Source organism: Rhyacophila brunnea, unplaced genomic scaffold, assembly GCF_057557595.1.
Source record: "Rhyacophila brunnea isolate RB1 unplaced genomic scaffold, BYU_Rbru_1.0 scaffold_19, whole genome shotgun sequence".
Taxonomy (NCBI): domain Eukaryota; kingdom Metazoa; phylum Arthropoda; class Insecta; order Trichoptera; family Rhyacophilidae; genus Rhyacophila; species Rhyacophila brunnea.
The window spans coordinates 20,242,568-20,258,859 of NW_028232848.1; the positions used below are offsets into that span (position 1 = coordinate 20,242,568).

The 16,292-nt window shown below is 33.2% G+C and overlaps 1 protein-coding gene across 3 annotated transcripts in view; it reads right to left on the reverse strand.

Annotated features, from left to right (window-relative positions):
• Positions 1-244: 244 nt before the first annotated feature.
• The window catches only part of Crag (DENN domain-containing protein Crag), a 45,700-nt gene continuing 29,652 nt past the window's right edge, over positions 245-16,292 (reverse strand). Inside the window, exons 18-33 of one of the 3 annotated variants that reach the window (XM_085946246.1) lie at positions 15,144-15,400; positions 14,175-14,306; positions 13,909-14,015; positions 12,536-12,650; positions 11,650-11,758; positions 10,126-10,335; positions 7,206-7,280; positions 6,140-6,226; positions 5,035-5,258; positions 4,768-4,871; positions 4,458-4,637; positions 3,394-3,484; positions 2,741-2,962; positions 2,386-2,533; positions 2,117-2,233; positions 245-1,338 (exon numbers count right to left, since the gene is read on the reverse strand). In XM_085946246.1, coding sequence (XP_085802372.1) covers positions 1,140-1,338; positions 2,117-2,233; positions 2,386-2,533; positions 2,741-2,962; positions 3,394-3,484; positions 4,458-4,637; positions 4,768-4,871; positions 5,035-5,258; positions 6,140-6,226; positions 7,206-7,280; positions 10,126-10,335; positions 11,650-11,758; positions 12,536-12,650; positions 13,909-14,015; positions 14,175-14,306; positions 15,144-15,400 — 2,377 coding nt within the window. In that variant the 3' untranslated portion in view covers positions 245-1,139. Of the gene's footprint in view, positions 1,339-2,116; positions 2,234-2,385; positions 2,534-2,740; positions 2,963-3,393; positions 3,485-4,457; positions 4,638-4,767; positions 4,872-5,034; positions 5,259-6,139; positions 6,227-7,205; positions 7,293-10,125; positions 10,336-11,649; positions 11,759-12,535; positions 12,651-13,908; positions 14,016-14,174; positions 14,307-15,143; positions 15,401-16,292 lie in introns of all 3 variants that reach the window. The other 2 variants (XM_085946245.1, XM_085946247.1) reach the window with 2 other exon arrangements.

The window sequence follows — 16,292 nt, forward strand, 5'->3', positions numbered from 1 at the left end:
CGTAAATTTTACCATTGTAAAATATTTTAATGCATAATATAATAATTATTAACAGCATAAGAAAAATTGTATTTTTATCATGTTTATAATGTACATATTATTTATTATTGGAACGTTTATTCATATGGCATAAAATACAGCATTAACCCATTGAATTCTAATTGCGAGAATTCCTTGTTTATAATTTCAATATATTCCCATACAAACGTGGGAATTTCTCATTTTATAGAAGGTAATTTTTTTTAGGTTATATTGTGGCACGTCAGGGCATCTGGCGATAAAATCGTGAATTAAATATGTTTAAAAAATTGTTTGAGCTGCCGAAATTTAAAAAAAATGTGTCAATGGGTTAATACAGCTTTATTTTTATTCTATTGAAATAATGACGATTTTCTATGGCAGTTTTAACAACATTAAAAAATAAATGTGTATTCATTATAAGTTTTTAACATTTTACATTTCTTCCAGACATTGTCATAATACAGTCATTTTGTTTGTTTGAGTCTTAATAGTAGTATGCATGGATGTGAATCACTAATACGTACATGACGATTTGTACTTAACGAAAACATACGCATAATCATCATAAGTATGTATTGCTTTCAGTTTGAAAATACATGTGAAAAATATTGCCAGATCAAATACAAGTTCTACAGTACAAATAATAAATTTTAATGACCTTTTAATGATAAACATAGTAAATAACAAGACACGCAAAGATGAAAACAATTCAATTTATAAGAATTAATACTTTGATTATTCCAAAATATGACTTTTAAACATAACATAATTAAATTTTTAATTAACAGGAACAGCTGTTAATAAAACTATCAGTATTTTAATTATTATTATAGGATAACAAAATACAAAACATGTTTCAAAAGTTTCTGATTTTATTTAATAACTCTGATTTATAACTAATTCAAACGTTTAAAATGTTTTTGCTATTGAAAATATGATAATTTCTTTGTTTATTCTTAACTTGTTCAAATAAAAATAAAATTAGAGTATGAGCATTGAGAGTTAAACAATAAATGTTTCACAATACGTGAAAATAGACGTTATAATTTTAAACGCACGATAATTATTAGGCAGTGTTAATTGGGTGTCACAAACGCGTGCGCGTCGGCAATGTTGTGTCAGTGAAGCGCAGAAAGTTGAAGATGGGTGAAGTAGTGTCGACAGCATGTGGCCGCGGGGGCTGGAGGCAGGTCCTGAGAGCGAAGCGGAGAGCCACTGGCTGCCAATCTCATACTTGCGCTCGTGAACTCTCGTTGGAGAACTAACAGATCCACATTCTGCCTCCCCAGTACACTTATGGCCAGAAACAGAACATCTCTGTAAAAATAAACATAATGTTAAGTACCTACCTTCTTATGTAAGTTGAATTTGAATTATTACCACTATATTTAGCAAACAGCTGTTGTTTCAGGGGAAACTGCAACACTTACCAAATATAAAGTTTTTGGTATAATTAGGTATACAATACTCCAGGCACGCACACAAGGGGGGTTTTCAGGTCCGGTGGTCACTGGAAGACCTGTGACACTCATAAATTGGTGAAGTTACACCCAAGCTTTGGACCCACATGTTTGCTTTGATATTTCGATGCAGCATGACAAGACAGCACAGATTACAGAAATGGACATTAACAATCCTAATAATTATGATCCTTAAGCCACGCGTATTCGATAACTTGAGGATGTAACAGCTCGCAATAAATCATAGGTGAACACCATTACTCATACTTGTAGGCCAGATGTATATCACTAGACTGAAAGTGTGGAGTGTCTGGGTATGGGAAATATACCTCGAAAAGTGTGGGTGTGGGACCACGGTTTAAGCAACAGAAGCTATAAGTAGTAGAAAGAATAAATTTGTATGTATGTCAATGACAAAAGTTTTAAATATTATGACGCATAACGTAGGTAATCAAAGCAATTCACCAAAATTACAGATATCCGAGGTAATAATTAAAATGCCAAATCACTTGCTCCATAATATGCAGTTCTAAACTGATATAGAAGAATGAAATAGCATTATTTGGTTAAGTAGTTGTAGTATACAATTTTCATATAATATCTACAGATTTTGCATGTATAAAAAATATTATCACCTGTATAAAGAATGATATCTTCCATGAGTAGATGTAGTTGTTCTCCACTGGTGCAGTTTTTGCAAAGCCACCGTAAGGTCACTATTTCTTAGACCATCCAGTACTTGTTGCACTACCCTGAAATACAATAAACACATATATTGAATACATAGTATTATTTTCTAATTCGCAAATCATTCGACTAATACTAATACGTTAGCAATAAAGTTTTAACAACCATCTTGTAGGTACTTGTGCAAAGTTCGAATTATGTATCTGCATATTTTTACCTGTGCGGTGAGGCAGAAGGATGATCTGTTAGCAGAGCACTTAAGAGTCTAGAAGCCGGGGGTGTTGGCCTCCAAAGAGCTCTCAAAGACGGGCCCAACTCTCCATGAAGGCGAGGATTATCCCATAAACACTGAAGGTTTACATCTCCTGGAACATTAAATGGTTTTATTTATCCCATAAAATAGCATGGTTAATCGGTGCATGCCATAATATACATACATTATATCTACATTATAAATAAAAGTACAAAATCAATAATAAAATATACAAATATATAAAAATACAGTAAAACCACATTAATATGAACACGGTTAATTCAAAATATGCTGTCAATATAAATTTTTCATTCTATACCTGAAAGCGGTTCTTCTTCTACTTCTTCCTCCAGAGGCTTATTGTTATTGTCCATGAGGGAGACTCCCTTGGCCAGGAACTGCTTCTTGAACTGCGGGTTGCAGAGGTCCGGTAGATGGGTGAGCACGTTCACCCTCTCAAAGGCCCATACCAGGTTCCAATAAATGATCGGATGCTCGTCCACAAATCTTGGGTCCGCAGAACATGAATCTCCTTCGCGAGCTAAAAAATATGTTTATTTTGATAGAGCGAAATAAAACAATCAACCTTCTAGGTACTGTTAGTTTCGAAAAAAAAGTAGGTTTAAACTTTGTTCACAAAGAGTTTAACTTTAAAACTACCTTTTAACTTTTTACCTCAAGATATTTTTGGATAGAAAGACATAAATCAGTTTTAATGGACAAATGCAATTTTAATCAAAATGAGCGTTGAGACTATTTTATCCTCATTTGTAAATCACCCTTTTTACTGTCAGACAGAGTATATTATTATTACATAATATGCACCTTCCTAGTGTCAAGTTATCTGAAAAGCCTTTTCACAAGAATTGGTTGAAAAAACATGTAGATATTCAAAAAATTTTAATGCTTTCAGAAAATAAATAGTACAATATCATTATAATATACAGATTAATAAATGAAAGGTTATTATACCTAAAATAGATTCCAATTCTTTCCGAAGCACTAGAGGATTTAGATAAGGAACACTGATGGTCTCTGGAGGTTTTTCATCTCGTGTTAAAACCTAAAACATTACAGAAATGGAACCTTAGAAACATGGCGGCAATACAAATTATAGGCTTTTACGGTTGTTTTTTATCATAAAAGATTTTTGGGTTTCCACTGTGTATACTTCATCCTTCTTTCCTCGACGTTTCGAGAAACCCTGAAAATATTAATAGGCTGATGAGTTATGGTTAAAAACGTCATGACTTCTGGCACTATCAACAAAGTTCAATATTCGAGCCGGTATCACGGGTCGTAACGATTGACACATTACTCTGAGCAATGTTTGCTCTTAGCTAATCTGATTCTTTTTGACATTCTTAGAGCAACGTTTCCATTCATATACCTACACTACAGTTCATCATAAAACATATCATCTCTTGATAATGGCCTCTGCAACGAGCCCGAAACGCCGAGGAAAGAAAGAAGTACACACGGTGGAAACCCAAAAATCTATTACTGGAAAGGTAGTTTATTTTTAGTTGACTGCTGGAATAATGCCATCTTGCATTAAATGCTAGATATTGTCCAATCAATTCTTAGAAGGCCGGTCACTTAGGGAATAAACGCCTCAATAAGGATCACTTGCTGATTGCTTTCATAAATATATGATGAGATGACTGATGTCTGCAAAAGCAAACTGTATTGATACAAATGTTCAAATTTCTTACAATCTTCTTACTCTGTGCGGTTTGGTTTAAAAGATTTTGCTGTGTCATCATTTTGTATTGTTATTATAAAGTAAATGTTGGAATCTGTAAGTAATTATATTGTTCGGTTAGTAGAAGAATTTGGAGTGATTTAAACATCCTATCAATTTCACAGTTTATCTATCGAGTAAAAATAAAACAACTAAATCTCAAAAACGGGTTAAAATTTTCCTGCCACAATTTTGGTAAACTTTTACCCGGCTGGGATGTCAATGTGTCCAGTGCATTTAGCGGTGTTACGAATAGATTGATAACAAAGTGAATAGTCAAATTTCAACATACTGTGACAGACAGCAGGGGCACGGTGGGTTTCCCGCAGGCTGCGCATCTGGTGTTGAGGTTAGAATCCTCGGCACTCCATCCCCCCATTATCTCCTCATCGTACACCAGACTGAGGCAGTTGTGACACTGCGAGCACGACGCCATCAATACTCGCACGCTGAACTCTGACTCTGGACGATCCTGTCAACATGCAAGAACGGATTTTAATCATGTTATATGTATTAATGCAACAGCAACCTTTGTACTGAGTACACATAAATCAAACTATGTATTTGCATTTCAACATCATTTTTAGAATTATTTTGTTCACCTGTTGCGGATTGGGCGGATAAAGATTATCAGGTAAATTTTGAGGAAGGAATCCTCCGCTGTTCAGTAGATCACCATCACTCGGAGCACGGCCGTCGCTAGCTCCTGTTGGTTAACCAAAAGAAACATTAGAGTATTTAATAACTTAATAACAAAAATAAGACATTAATTTGCTATATTTTTTAGGTGTTCTTTTTCATTGCAAGGGTTACACTTCTTGTAATTTATTACTTATAATATCTCATAGATATATTCATCAATCTCATACCATCGATATTAAAAGAGCCTGATCCATCGGTTGATTCCTCTTCTGCAATGTCTCTCTCATTTCCAATCGTCCCTGACATGGCCCCCTTGACGGGGGTGGAGTTGGCCGAAATGGCTTCCTTGATCTCGTCAAACTTCTTAGCAACACTGGTGGCCGCATACTTCAAGCTGCTAATGCCGCCTTGGATCAGTTCATTTGACTTCTTTCCAGTTAAGCTGCCAGGACTGAAAGTGCCACACAATATCTCATGACCAATCATATTCTCGATAACAAATTATAAATAACAATAACATACACTTTAATGGTGTTAACTGTCAATTTATGGTAGAAAGACATCATATTATTATGTACTGTATTTCATCGATTATTATAAGACATACATGTTTTATTATTTTTATATGTTATGCAGTCCTTACTGCCTACACACATTTAGTTTGAATAAATTTTGTGTCCCTGATCGCTGTTTAAAATGGCTTCAAGATTAATAGTATAGTAGTATATAGTAGTTATGACGTGTCTTATAATTGATGAAATACTGTAATTAAAACAATTGACAATACATATTATTATGTAGTAGGTACCTACATAATCCATATAATTTTAATAAGATCAGGACTGGTTTCTTCCATTCAAATGGACGTTGTCAATTAACTGAATCCAGCTGTTGGTTCTGAACTTTTATTGAATTGAGAAATTATTTTATTTTAGTTAATTAAAACTATATTATTAGATGTAGAAAATAATGTATGTAATTGTCTGAATGATAATAAAATGCATAATGACAATCATGCAAAAAGCGAGTAAATCATGCTATGTATCATGCTTTATGGGCAAAATCTTTATTTTTGATAAGCGCATGGTGAAACAGATTTAATGTAAATTAGCACTCCTCGAAGAGAATATAAACAATATACTGCTATAGATCTATTATTTTAATATGACGTTTAATGTTAAATACCTATATATCACTAAGGATATCAATCAATTATTAATGGTAATGTTATGAATTCCAGCCAGAGGATACACACCACTTGCGACTCATATAGTTTTTTTTTTTAATTCAGGATTGTTTTATCCATTGTTTTTTTAAATTCGTTTCACTCACCTGAAGTTAGTGATAGCATAGTCAATCATCTGTTTAGACAACTTCATGTCGGACTTTCTCAGTGACAGACGTCCGGGTGAATAACGACTATAAAATAATGACAAACATAACAAAACCAAAAAACTTAAAACAGGCAAAATTAGTTTTAAATAAAAATAAGCATTATCATGCATTTAAATTATAAAAAAAAACATGACAATGAAAACATAATATATTTAAAACTAAATCTAAGCATTCAATATTCATTCAATTGCTCAAATGGAAACCAGAGCAACGAGCATCAATTAGCAGACTTAAAAAAACACACATATGTACATATTGTAAACAACACAAGATGTGTCAGTATTCTACCAGTCGTATTTACTGTTAACAGTAAATATTGCACATCATGTGCACATACTTGAAAAGTATATGATCATTATTTATCACCATAGCAATATTGTCAGTGCACACATCAAATATCACGTGGCAACTACTACTAGAATACGGCAGGATCAAGTGCAATGCACAGTAAAAATGTAAATCTTTTTTAGTATTCTTCACAATTTTCAAAATTCACAATTTACTTTTTTTTGTAATTCTAAATCCATCTACATTTACAATCACTTTGCAATCACCAAATGTGAAATTGTTTTAATATTACGATATATTAATTAATTTGGTAGAATTACATTTTGCAAAATAATTTAATATGAGTTATTTTATATTATCATTTTGTGTAATGACACATGTTTCGAATACAATATGATATGCTCGCAGGATGTTTATGACTTTAAAAAGCTGTATGACAATGATAATTAAGACTTTTATAGACTTTTAGAATTATTATGATAATTATAACTAGAATGAGTAGAATTTGTTAAAAAATGCTTGTCATGCAATCCAATAAAATAAAAATGATAAACAAGTATCATTCACTGTTTAATAACAATAAAATAAGGACAAAAACAGGCAAAAATAAAAGCAATCAAAATATTAATTGGTTTAAATTCTGCCAACTTGCAAAAAAAAAAACAATTTGCAATTGTTTTTGTGGTTAGTATAAACTATAAATAATAGTTCGTACCCAAAGCTAAGTTTCAGCGTGTTGCTCAGACTGGCGAGACTGGAACTAACGGAAGCTGCGGGCATTGTCTCACTCCTGTGAAGTTTGCTGAAACAAATTTTAAACGCAGATTTAACTACTATAGGTTAACGTTTAATCAAAATTGTTTCCGTGTATTAGCAATATGAAGGTTTTACACTTTCATGGATTTATTGTCCAGAATATGAACCATAAACAATAGATATTGAAGATACACAACAATCAAAATTAAAAGGCTTTTAACTTCATGCATTATGCCGTGTCCACACTGGCAACAAGTTGCTGGCAACCTCATTAAATTTTACGAGAATTATCATAATTGCATAAGACATTTTACGATAATTATCGTAAAATTTAACGAGGTTGCCAGCAACTTGTTGCCAGTGTGGACCCGGCATTAGGCCGGTATTAGATTATCAAATGTATTTTTTATCAAATGTTTATAGCCTTACGTTTGAGAGCATTGTTTTATAAAACACATGAGGGCATAATTACAATGTGTAAAATATTTTATAACAGCTATGTTTAAGAAATGGACAATGAATGTATGTTGGTTTGTGCATTTATGTTGTTAGTCTTTTACTTCTATTTTTATAATCTGGGTGGTGATTATTATATAACATTTGATATTTTTCGTGTTCTACAATCAATAATTTTGTTAATTTCTTGCCGTCTTCCATTTTGTATTTTGTAATGAGCTGGCAAAAGAGCAGTGACCCAGTGTTGGCAAGATTATTAAAATTTCAGTAGATCTATTGATAACAACACGACAACACTTCACCATAGACTATTTTTTTATGAAAGAAATATTTTATAAAATATGTTTCATAAAATATATTTGATAGCTTAATACCAGACGCATATGCATGCATGCATGTTAAAATTGTCATGACAGTAAGTGTTAACATGTGCATTAAATTAATAATGTATGAGTATAAATATATATTTTGGTTTATTGGTGTTAGAATTATTTTTACATAGGTTAAGTGCTTTATAAATTGTTTTGCACACAATAAAGATAAGCACACATTAAAATAATGTAGCATTCAGTCACATCTTGTTAAAAAGAAGAGCGTATTTGGTATACTGGTGTGGATCTTACCCGCCTCACAAAGAGGCTTTGTAACAATTTTTTTTTATGAGAAATGGATGTTAGCCACTTGCTGAACCCATTTGATCTATGCTTTGGGTTCAAACGTACATTGAAAAATAATATGTATGTGAATTTTGACAGACCTGGGTTTCAAACCCGAGACCCTCAATTTACCAAGCAGCCATAGCATATACTCACCCCTACAGTGAAAACATGTGAGGTTCGAGTTCTATTTGGTCGGACTTTTTTTCTGTTAATTATGTATTTATACTATACATATTTAGCTCTTTTTCCAACTAATAATAATTCATTTTTTTTATATCAGTGTGAAATACAGTCGAACTTGGTTATTACGAGGAAGATGGGACCGACTGAATTTGCTCGTTATAAGCATTACTCGTTATATCGTTATATAACATTTTTCACGCCACGTTTTATTTGAGCTAGAACATAAAAAGTCTGAAAACCAATGTAAAAATCCCCGAAATAAGCATGGCATTTACAAACTGCAAAAGAAGTTTTTTTTTTTGTAATGAGGTGCTGAGCCGCCGGCGCTGGTAGGTACCTACTGACTTCACAAAGCTTGGATTTTTAACATGCAATTTCAATCATATGCGTGGATAATTTTTCACCAATTAGGTACTTAGACACTTAATTAGTGTCATAAACTAAGGCCGATCCCCACGGCGTTGGTCTAGTTAACTGCCCGGACGGATTTTATTGGTTATGGTCGAAAATGTTGTTTTTAAACGATAAACACATTAATAGTTTTGATCGGTATCTATACCCGAGAAGTTGCTTGTTATAAAAGTGAATAAATGCATGGAGAAAATCATAAGCTATAATGTCAACGAATGTTTCCTCATTACATCCGAGATCTCGCTATTTCCGTGATCGTAATAACAAGGTCGACTGTAGTTGATATAATGGCATCTGCAGGGCTATTCTAAATAGTTAACATGTTTCCATTATTTTTATTGCTCCAAAATAACACAGATATCACTTTGAGCCATTCCAGAAACGAGGCGGGTATCTACAATAATTGTTAATACACGGCACTGCGTCTTACTTGATTCCAAATGCGTTCGATTAGAATCTCCAATTGGGGATTCTAATTGGATGTATTTAGAATCAAGTATAACGTGTTAAAAATAGTATATTTTGTAGTACGATTATACTAATTAACTGCCCGGACACAACATCAAATTTATCACCTTTTTAATTAATTTTGGAGTTAAGTTATGTTATACTTATGTTAAAATAGCCCTGCCGTAGTGATGAAAATAGCAGGTACAATAAATTTTATGATGGGACATACAAAAACTGTCATCGGCAGATAATACAATATAAATGAGTACTTAATAATGAAATATATAAATTATGAGCTGTTTGTCAATTTTTAATAAAGCCTTATTACAGATCTGTGGGTCTATTCTATACTTATCGAACACTAAATTGATAAATAGTATCAAACTTAGGGTAGGTTTGTATCAAAATATTAGCACTTATTGTAACAATTACACGAAGCCGGTTTTTATTGTTGCAATAAGTGCGATATTTTAACAGCAGCAAGATAGGTGCTGTTAAAATATAGCACTTATTGCAACAATAAAAACCGGCTTCGTGTAATTGTTACAATATGCTAATATTTTGATACAAACCTACCCTAAGTTTGATAATATTTTTCACTTTATCACTTTAGCGGTCGATAAGCATAGAATAGACCCACTGACATCCAAAGGAAGCAATAAAATAAACTGAATGAATACCGTCCACCGCAGATAAAATGAATGAAGAATGAGAACTAACGCTTCGTCATCAGAGGCGGTGGGAGTCACGGAGGGGGGCGGCGAGTCTCCGAAGGTGGCGCTTCTCCGAAACAGCACAGGGTTGTCGGTGAGGGGGTGCTTTGGGCGCGGCGTCACGGGGGGCGGAGGAGCATCTACCGGGGGCGCTTCCTCTCCCAGCCGCAGAGCACCCAGGGGGTCGTCGATCAGGACCGGTGTTCGAGGGGATGTCCTGAGGGGGTACCCGGACGAGGTGCACGCAACACACATACGGCAATTTAATTAAGGGCGCTAGCTGATACGGGGACAGTCTGATTTGGTTTCAATGATAATTTCAAGTTCAATTTCACAGAAAGGAAAAATTGTAATTTGGATAATATATTATTATCATTAACGATTAGCAATATATAACCGAATCACTGAATCAAAAACAGTCAAAATTTCGTTAAATAAATTTGTTTATTTTTAAATCCCAAATCAGACCGAATACAGGAATGTATAGAAAGCGAGCAGACTAACTATCTAACCATTCTAACCAATTTAAATAAAGATCTGGCAAATAGTTACTAATTAAATGTATTTTTTACAATGATAGAATTTCACTAAGCAATTGATAAGTAATATTCATAATTGAACTGCCAATTACATGGAATAATTGGGTTACAATGGTAAGAAACGGATTTATATCAATCCTAATTTATATCTATTTCTTACCTTACTATCCCAATAATATGGACACAAAATATCATGTGCAATCAATCAGTGTGTCAAGTTGACTGAATAACAATTGTGTTAACACAGTGCAGCAAAATGATTTATCCGCTTATGATTTTATCTAAAAATTGTGATGTTAAAATTAAAATTAATAGGTATATCGTATTTCCATGTTCAAATATAAACAGTGAAGAAACACAATTAAAAAAATAATATTGAAAATACAAAATTGTATCGATAAAACATAATATATAATATAATCGGTGCCAGATAAGATGCAGGCATTGCTGATCAACATTACAAAAAATGAAACATGATTCTGTGTTTTCGCAATTCTGAGTAGAGACCGACAACTATAACTTGAGGTGCCGCGTTTTGTAGAACTAATATCTCACAATACACCAGCAATACTCACATCACGACACTAGCGCCAAGGTCACACTTCAAGTTATAGTTGTTGATTTAATTATTATGTGCGTAAATTTTACCGGTGCTTAAAATGGATATTATAAAGTATGTAGATGTTAATTAACTACAGCAAAGAAAGTTATAAATAATGCCTGTAATTCCATATTTGTATTTAATAATGCGTGTGAGGCAAAAAAAAACAAACGTGTGAAAGGCAGCTTTACTAAAAAATGATATAAATTGTAAGCACTAATTCAAAAGTAACTAAGTGCACCATAAAAATTAAATGAACTGTGAACGTTAATTCAAAATGAACTAAGTGCACCGGAAATGTTAATAAAGTGCAAGGTTAAACTCTTGTGTAAAAACTTGTGTAGTTATACTGGTGATGTACTTAATGGAATATGATTTGGTATAAAATTACCTCAACGGAGAAGACTTGAGATTTTCATCAGCATCCAACTCTTCATGAGAAGTTTCTTCAGTGAAACTCAATGTTCGCGAACAACCGGTGCGGAGTTTTGGAATTGTAGCTACAATAAAACAATACATACGTATTTCACAATAAATATAACATTTGAAATCAATAATGTATTTCCACAACTCTAGAATTTGAATTCTTTTGTTTGTAAAAACATTTATTATTATTATTATTAATCGGACCGATTTAAATTTTTTGAACTTCCAAATTATTTTCATACCAATAAAAATTCTATTCGTATTGTAATACGAAATTGTTGTTAACCTAATAAGTTTTTTTTTAATTAATTACACAAAAACCTGATAAAACCAATCATTATTGTGTCAAACTTTCTGTATGCACTTATTTATTTTTATTCCTGTCTCATTAAATAGCCATTTTAAATTAACATTAGCTTTTTCTGTAAAACATCAATTATGGAAGTAATAGAAAAAAATGAAAGGCAAAATTCGAAAAGTAGAAAATAATATCTTTCTAAAATTTCTTTTTTTATAATTCATAATTCGAATATATTATACTGTAGAAAATTAATCAAATTAACAGATAATCAATTAAAATCACACCATTTACCTTATAGTTTGTCAAATTTTCGGTATTTAATCATTAATTCAAACATGCAATTATAAAATAAAAAATTTGTGTTTTGAAAAATTGATAAGGCACAATTCGAATAAATAAGTGGAAAATATTTTTTATAAATTTTTGAGATTTGAACGGTATATTGCATTAATCAAAATAACAGGCTGTAAATCAGTAAAACCATACTTCGTTCCTCAAATTTGTGTTTATGAAATATTTCAATATGCCCGGGCGGGTGGCGGGTACTCACCTAATTTGATTTTTTGCAGTTTATCTAATATCTGAGCATCTCCGGCAAAACTCTCCGACCTGGTGAGGACCCGGAGACACTCCGACGGACTCTCGGGAGGACTTATGTGCATCTTCTACAAATTTAAGTTTATTATTGTTCACACTATATTATTTCTCAAATACATTTTCTATTTGATAAATTAGGCATTAACCCCATAAATTTAATGATCATAGTAATTATTTGATTGCTTCATTCAATGAATGAAATTTGGAGTACATAATATTATTTTTGTTGTCACTTTAGTGTTTGATGTGTTAAATTTAAAAATTTTGTAATTCTGGTATTTGTATTCTTAGTTTAATGAAAATGAATAAGTAAGACTGACGAAGTTTATTGTGCACTATTTATGTCAGATCATGACTGCCTACCTCCACCTTTTGCCACTGTGTGATACAAATTGTAGAAAATCAATTACAGTACACTCTCAGTAATCCGCCGCACGATTATCCGACAACTACTATAATCCGCCGGTATTTGATTGTAAAAATCAGTAGTCCGCCGTGAACAAGTATACAATGCAGATGACACGGGCTTATTTTGGAAACTTCTCCTTCGTAAAACGTACGTTCATCGCGAAGAAAGTAATGTACCAGGCAGGAAAGTGCCCAAGGACCGTATCGCAATTATTATGCCGTGCTCCAATGCAACCAGGACACACAAACTGAAGCTTTTGGTCACAGGGAAAGCCAGGAATCCTAAGCCATTCAAGAATATCTGCCTCACTGAACAACTGATTGTGTCAAGTGATTTACTGTTTAATATTTAGTTAATAAACTTAGTTTATAAATATGTATAATTTAGTAAATACTTGATTTTGATTATAAATAAAACCGTAATTTGCTAGTACAAATTTCGCAAAAAAAAAAACTATTTTTACGAAAAACCTGTTTTAATTTTTACCATATTTTGTATGTATGCACTATATTCCGCCGCTTTCACCAATTGGACACTTGTCTGGTATTTGGGGTGGCGGATTACTGAGAGAGTACTGTATTGCCATAATATTCAAAATAATAATTGTGTATCTAAAACTTTGCTTCACCACAAGTAATAATACGGATTGGAGTGCCTCCTTTATAATTTTGAATAAATTGTGTTAACAATCAATTAAAAGAGTCGCACCATTTTGCTTTTTATCGATTCCTAAATAATGCAGCAATCATACAGTAAACAATGAAATGGTTAATAAAAAAGCTCTAATTAAAATATTTTTGTCTATAATAAATTTTCTGTGAACCACAATAGCATTCTAATATTCATAGAAAAAGGAGATCGTTGATATTAACCTAATTTATACATTACCATAATAATATGATTATCGAAATACACACCTGTCTTTTATCAGTCATAGTCGAAGACCAACTGTTTCTGTCAGTTTTTCCCATACTATTCGATCGTTGTCTGGCTAATTCTGTTAAATCAGGATCCGATGGTAAACCTTCAAATATTGTATAAAATAAAATTAATTAAAAAATATCCTAAGATGAAAAATAATATCTTATCAAAACTGTCTTTTGCTCCGAGCATGATATAGTCTACAAATTAAAATATTGTGTTAATTTTATAGGAACCATAAAGAGAATAATAGATGAGGAACCTGTAATGAGTAGTCCAGCGGCAGTGGATATCCGATTGGGATTTCTGGCACCAGGTCTCAAAATAGTGGCGCCACTTCCTCTCTGCCATCTCTCTTCCACAATCGGAGCCGGATCACTCGGTCCCCAATTGCCTAAATTTATATTCAAGCAGTTGTTTACATTGATTTTTTTTCAAAACAAAGTAAAGTGTTGAATATCAAACAGCTCGGAGTGTGATAAAAAATAATATACACAACACAACAAGGTGCCAAGAATTATAACGTTTGATCTCATTTAACACAGTTTCATATTTCTGTAATATGTATCGTATTTGGAATCTATACATGCATTTGCAATTTGTTTAAGAAAAAAAATTATATTGTGGTATATCGTGGGTATTCTGCGAAAAAGCACTAAGTCAAAATTTTGCTGTTTTGACTTAATGATGAGGTAATCTTATTAAGAGTACGCTCTATAGTCTACAAAAACACACAGTCATATCTATAAAACTGGCGAAGATAATTTATGTTATAAGTCAAAAAGACTTACATCAATTCAGAGAAAATGCACTAAAGGGACTTAGTGCATTTGCTTCTCTCATTCTCAGGCTGTATTCACAAAATTCTGCGTGCAAAACTGCACTAAGTCATACTTAAAGCAATATCGCAGAAAGGAATTTGCCTTTTATATCTATAAAACAAGTTAAGACCGTCCAAACTTTCAAACTCGATTATCTCAAAACTAGTATTTTTGACTTAATGCTTATTCGCAGAATACCCACGATATTATAGTATCTAGATAGGTATGTACCTATATTTTCACTCATTTTGATTTTAAAAATTCTCTGTGAATCATAATTTGTATGATATCGTACCAAATCATATTATATGTATTGATGCAGTCTCAATATATAAGTAACCGAAAATCTTTTAATGTGGTAGTCACGTCATGTTCCATTTTGGAAGCAGGTAATGTGAAAGATGTGATACCTGAATCCAGACTTGTCCTGCTGGCGGTGGGGTCAGCAGGAGCACTGAGTGGCCTGGACAGGGCGTGCCTAGCTGCAGCGTGTGCATCTGAAATACTTCTAACGGGAACATTGCTAGCGGGGGCCATTGAAGAGATGCTGCCGCCCCCTCCACCCCCTGCTTCTTTCTTGCGAGCCTCTCTGCGAGCGCCAGCACGCCGGAACAGTGCTGCACCAACCACAGCAACACGCAACTTATTCCACAGTAGCTGCGATCCACTGAAATGAGAAATACTTCTGATATCATCACAAAATCAACTATCTTTTATTTGAGAAGTGAATCTTTGACCTTTCACACACTACATCATGGCCCCCACATCCTGAAGTGGGCTCCCAGGCCAGGATCTTTGGCGGGCCCCCCTATCTATTACTAAGGTTAAAGACAGTCTGACGCTCTACAGTGGCGTTTTCTAAATGGTGTTCGAGTTCAATAAAAATTCAGTGTTTTTGTAGCAATTTTTAACACATCGAATTATGGAATTGTCGAGTATCAACACACAATAACCAAAAATAGCATCACACAACCATGTATTTTAAAATGGTAATAACCCCGAAGTAAAATAGCTTATATATACTATTTTAATATTAGAGCAAATTTAAGATGTGTGTTTATCTCAATTATGTGGTCGACCCACCACGCCAGCCCCCCCCCCCTGAACCTGGGCCCCTAGGCTAGAGCCCTGTCAGCCCGTCCCTTGTGGGGGTCATGCACTACATTGTTCAATTACTAAACTTTTGGTCATCCGTTCCAACTGAATTTTAAATTTTGAAGATTTGTAGAAAACACTGAATGTGACAGCCTACTGTGCCCATTTGTATCTGTCTGAAGTTGAGTTACTCTGGATGCACGCATTTCATAAGAGTAGACATTATTATAGACTTATCTTATTATATATATCTTAAACAGCTTATCATTTTGCTTGAGGTCGTAATAGAACAATTAAATTTGGAGGATATGTTGATTTTGCCCAACAACACAATCTATTAGTTTCAATGTTACAGGTCGGACATGATCCGTTCAAAATTAAATTTCGATGGATTTTCCATTTTACCTGATTTTAATTTCAGAATTTGATTTAATGATTTAAAGCAGATAAATTTAACAAATAAT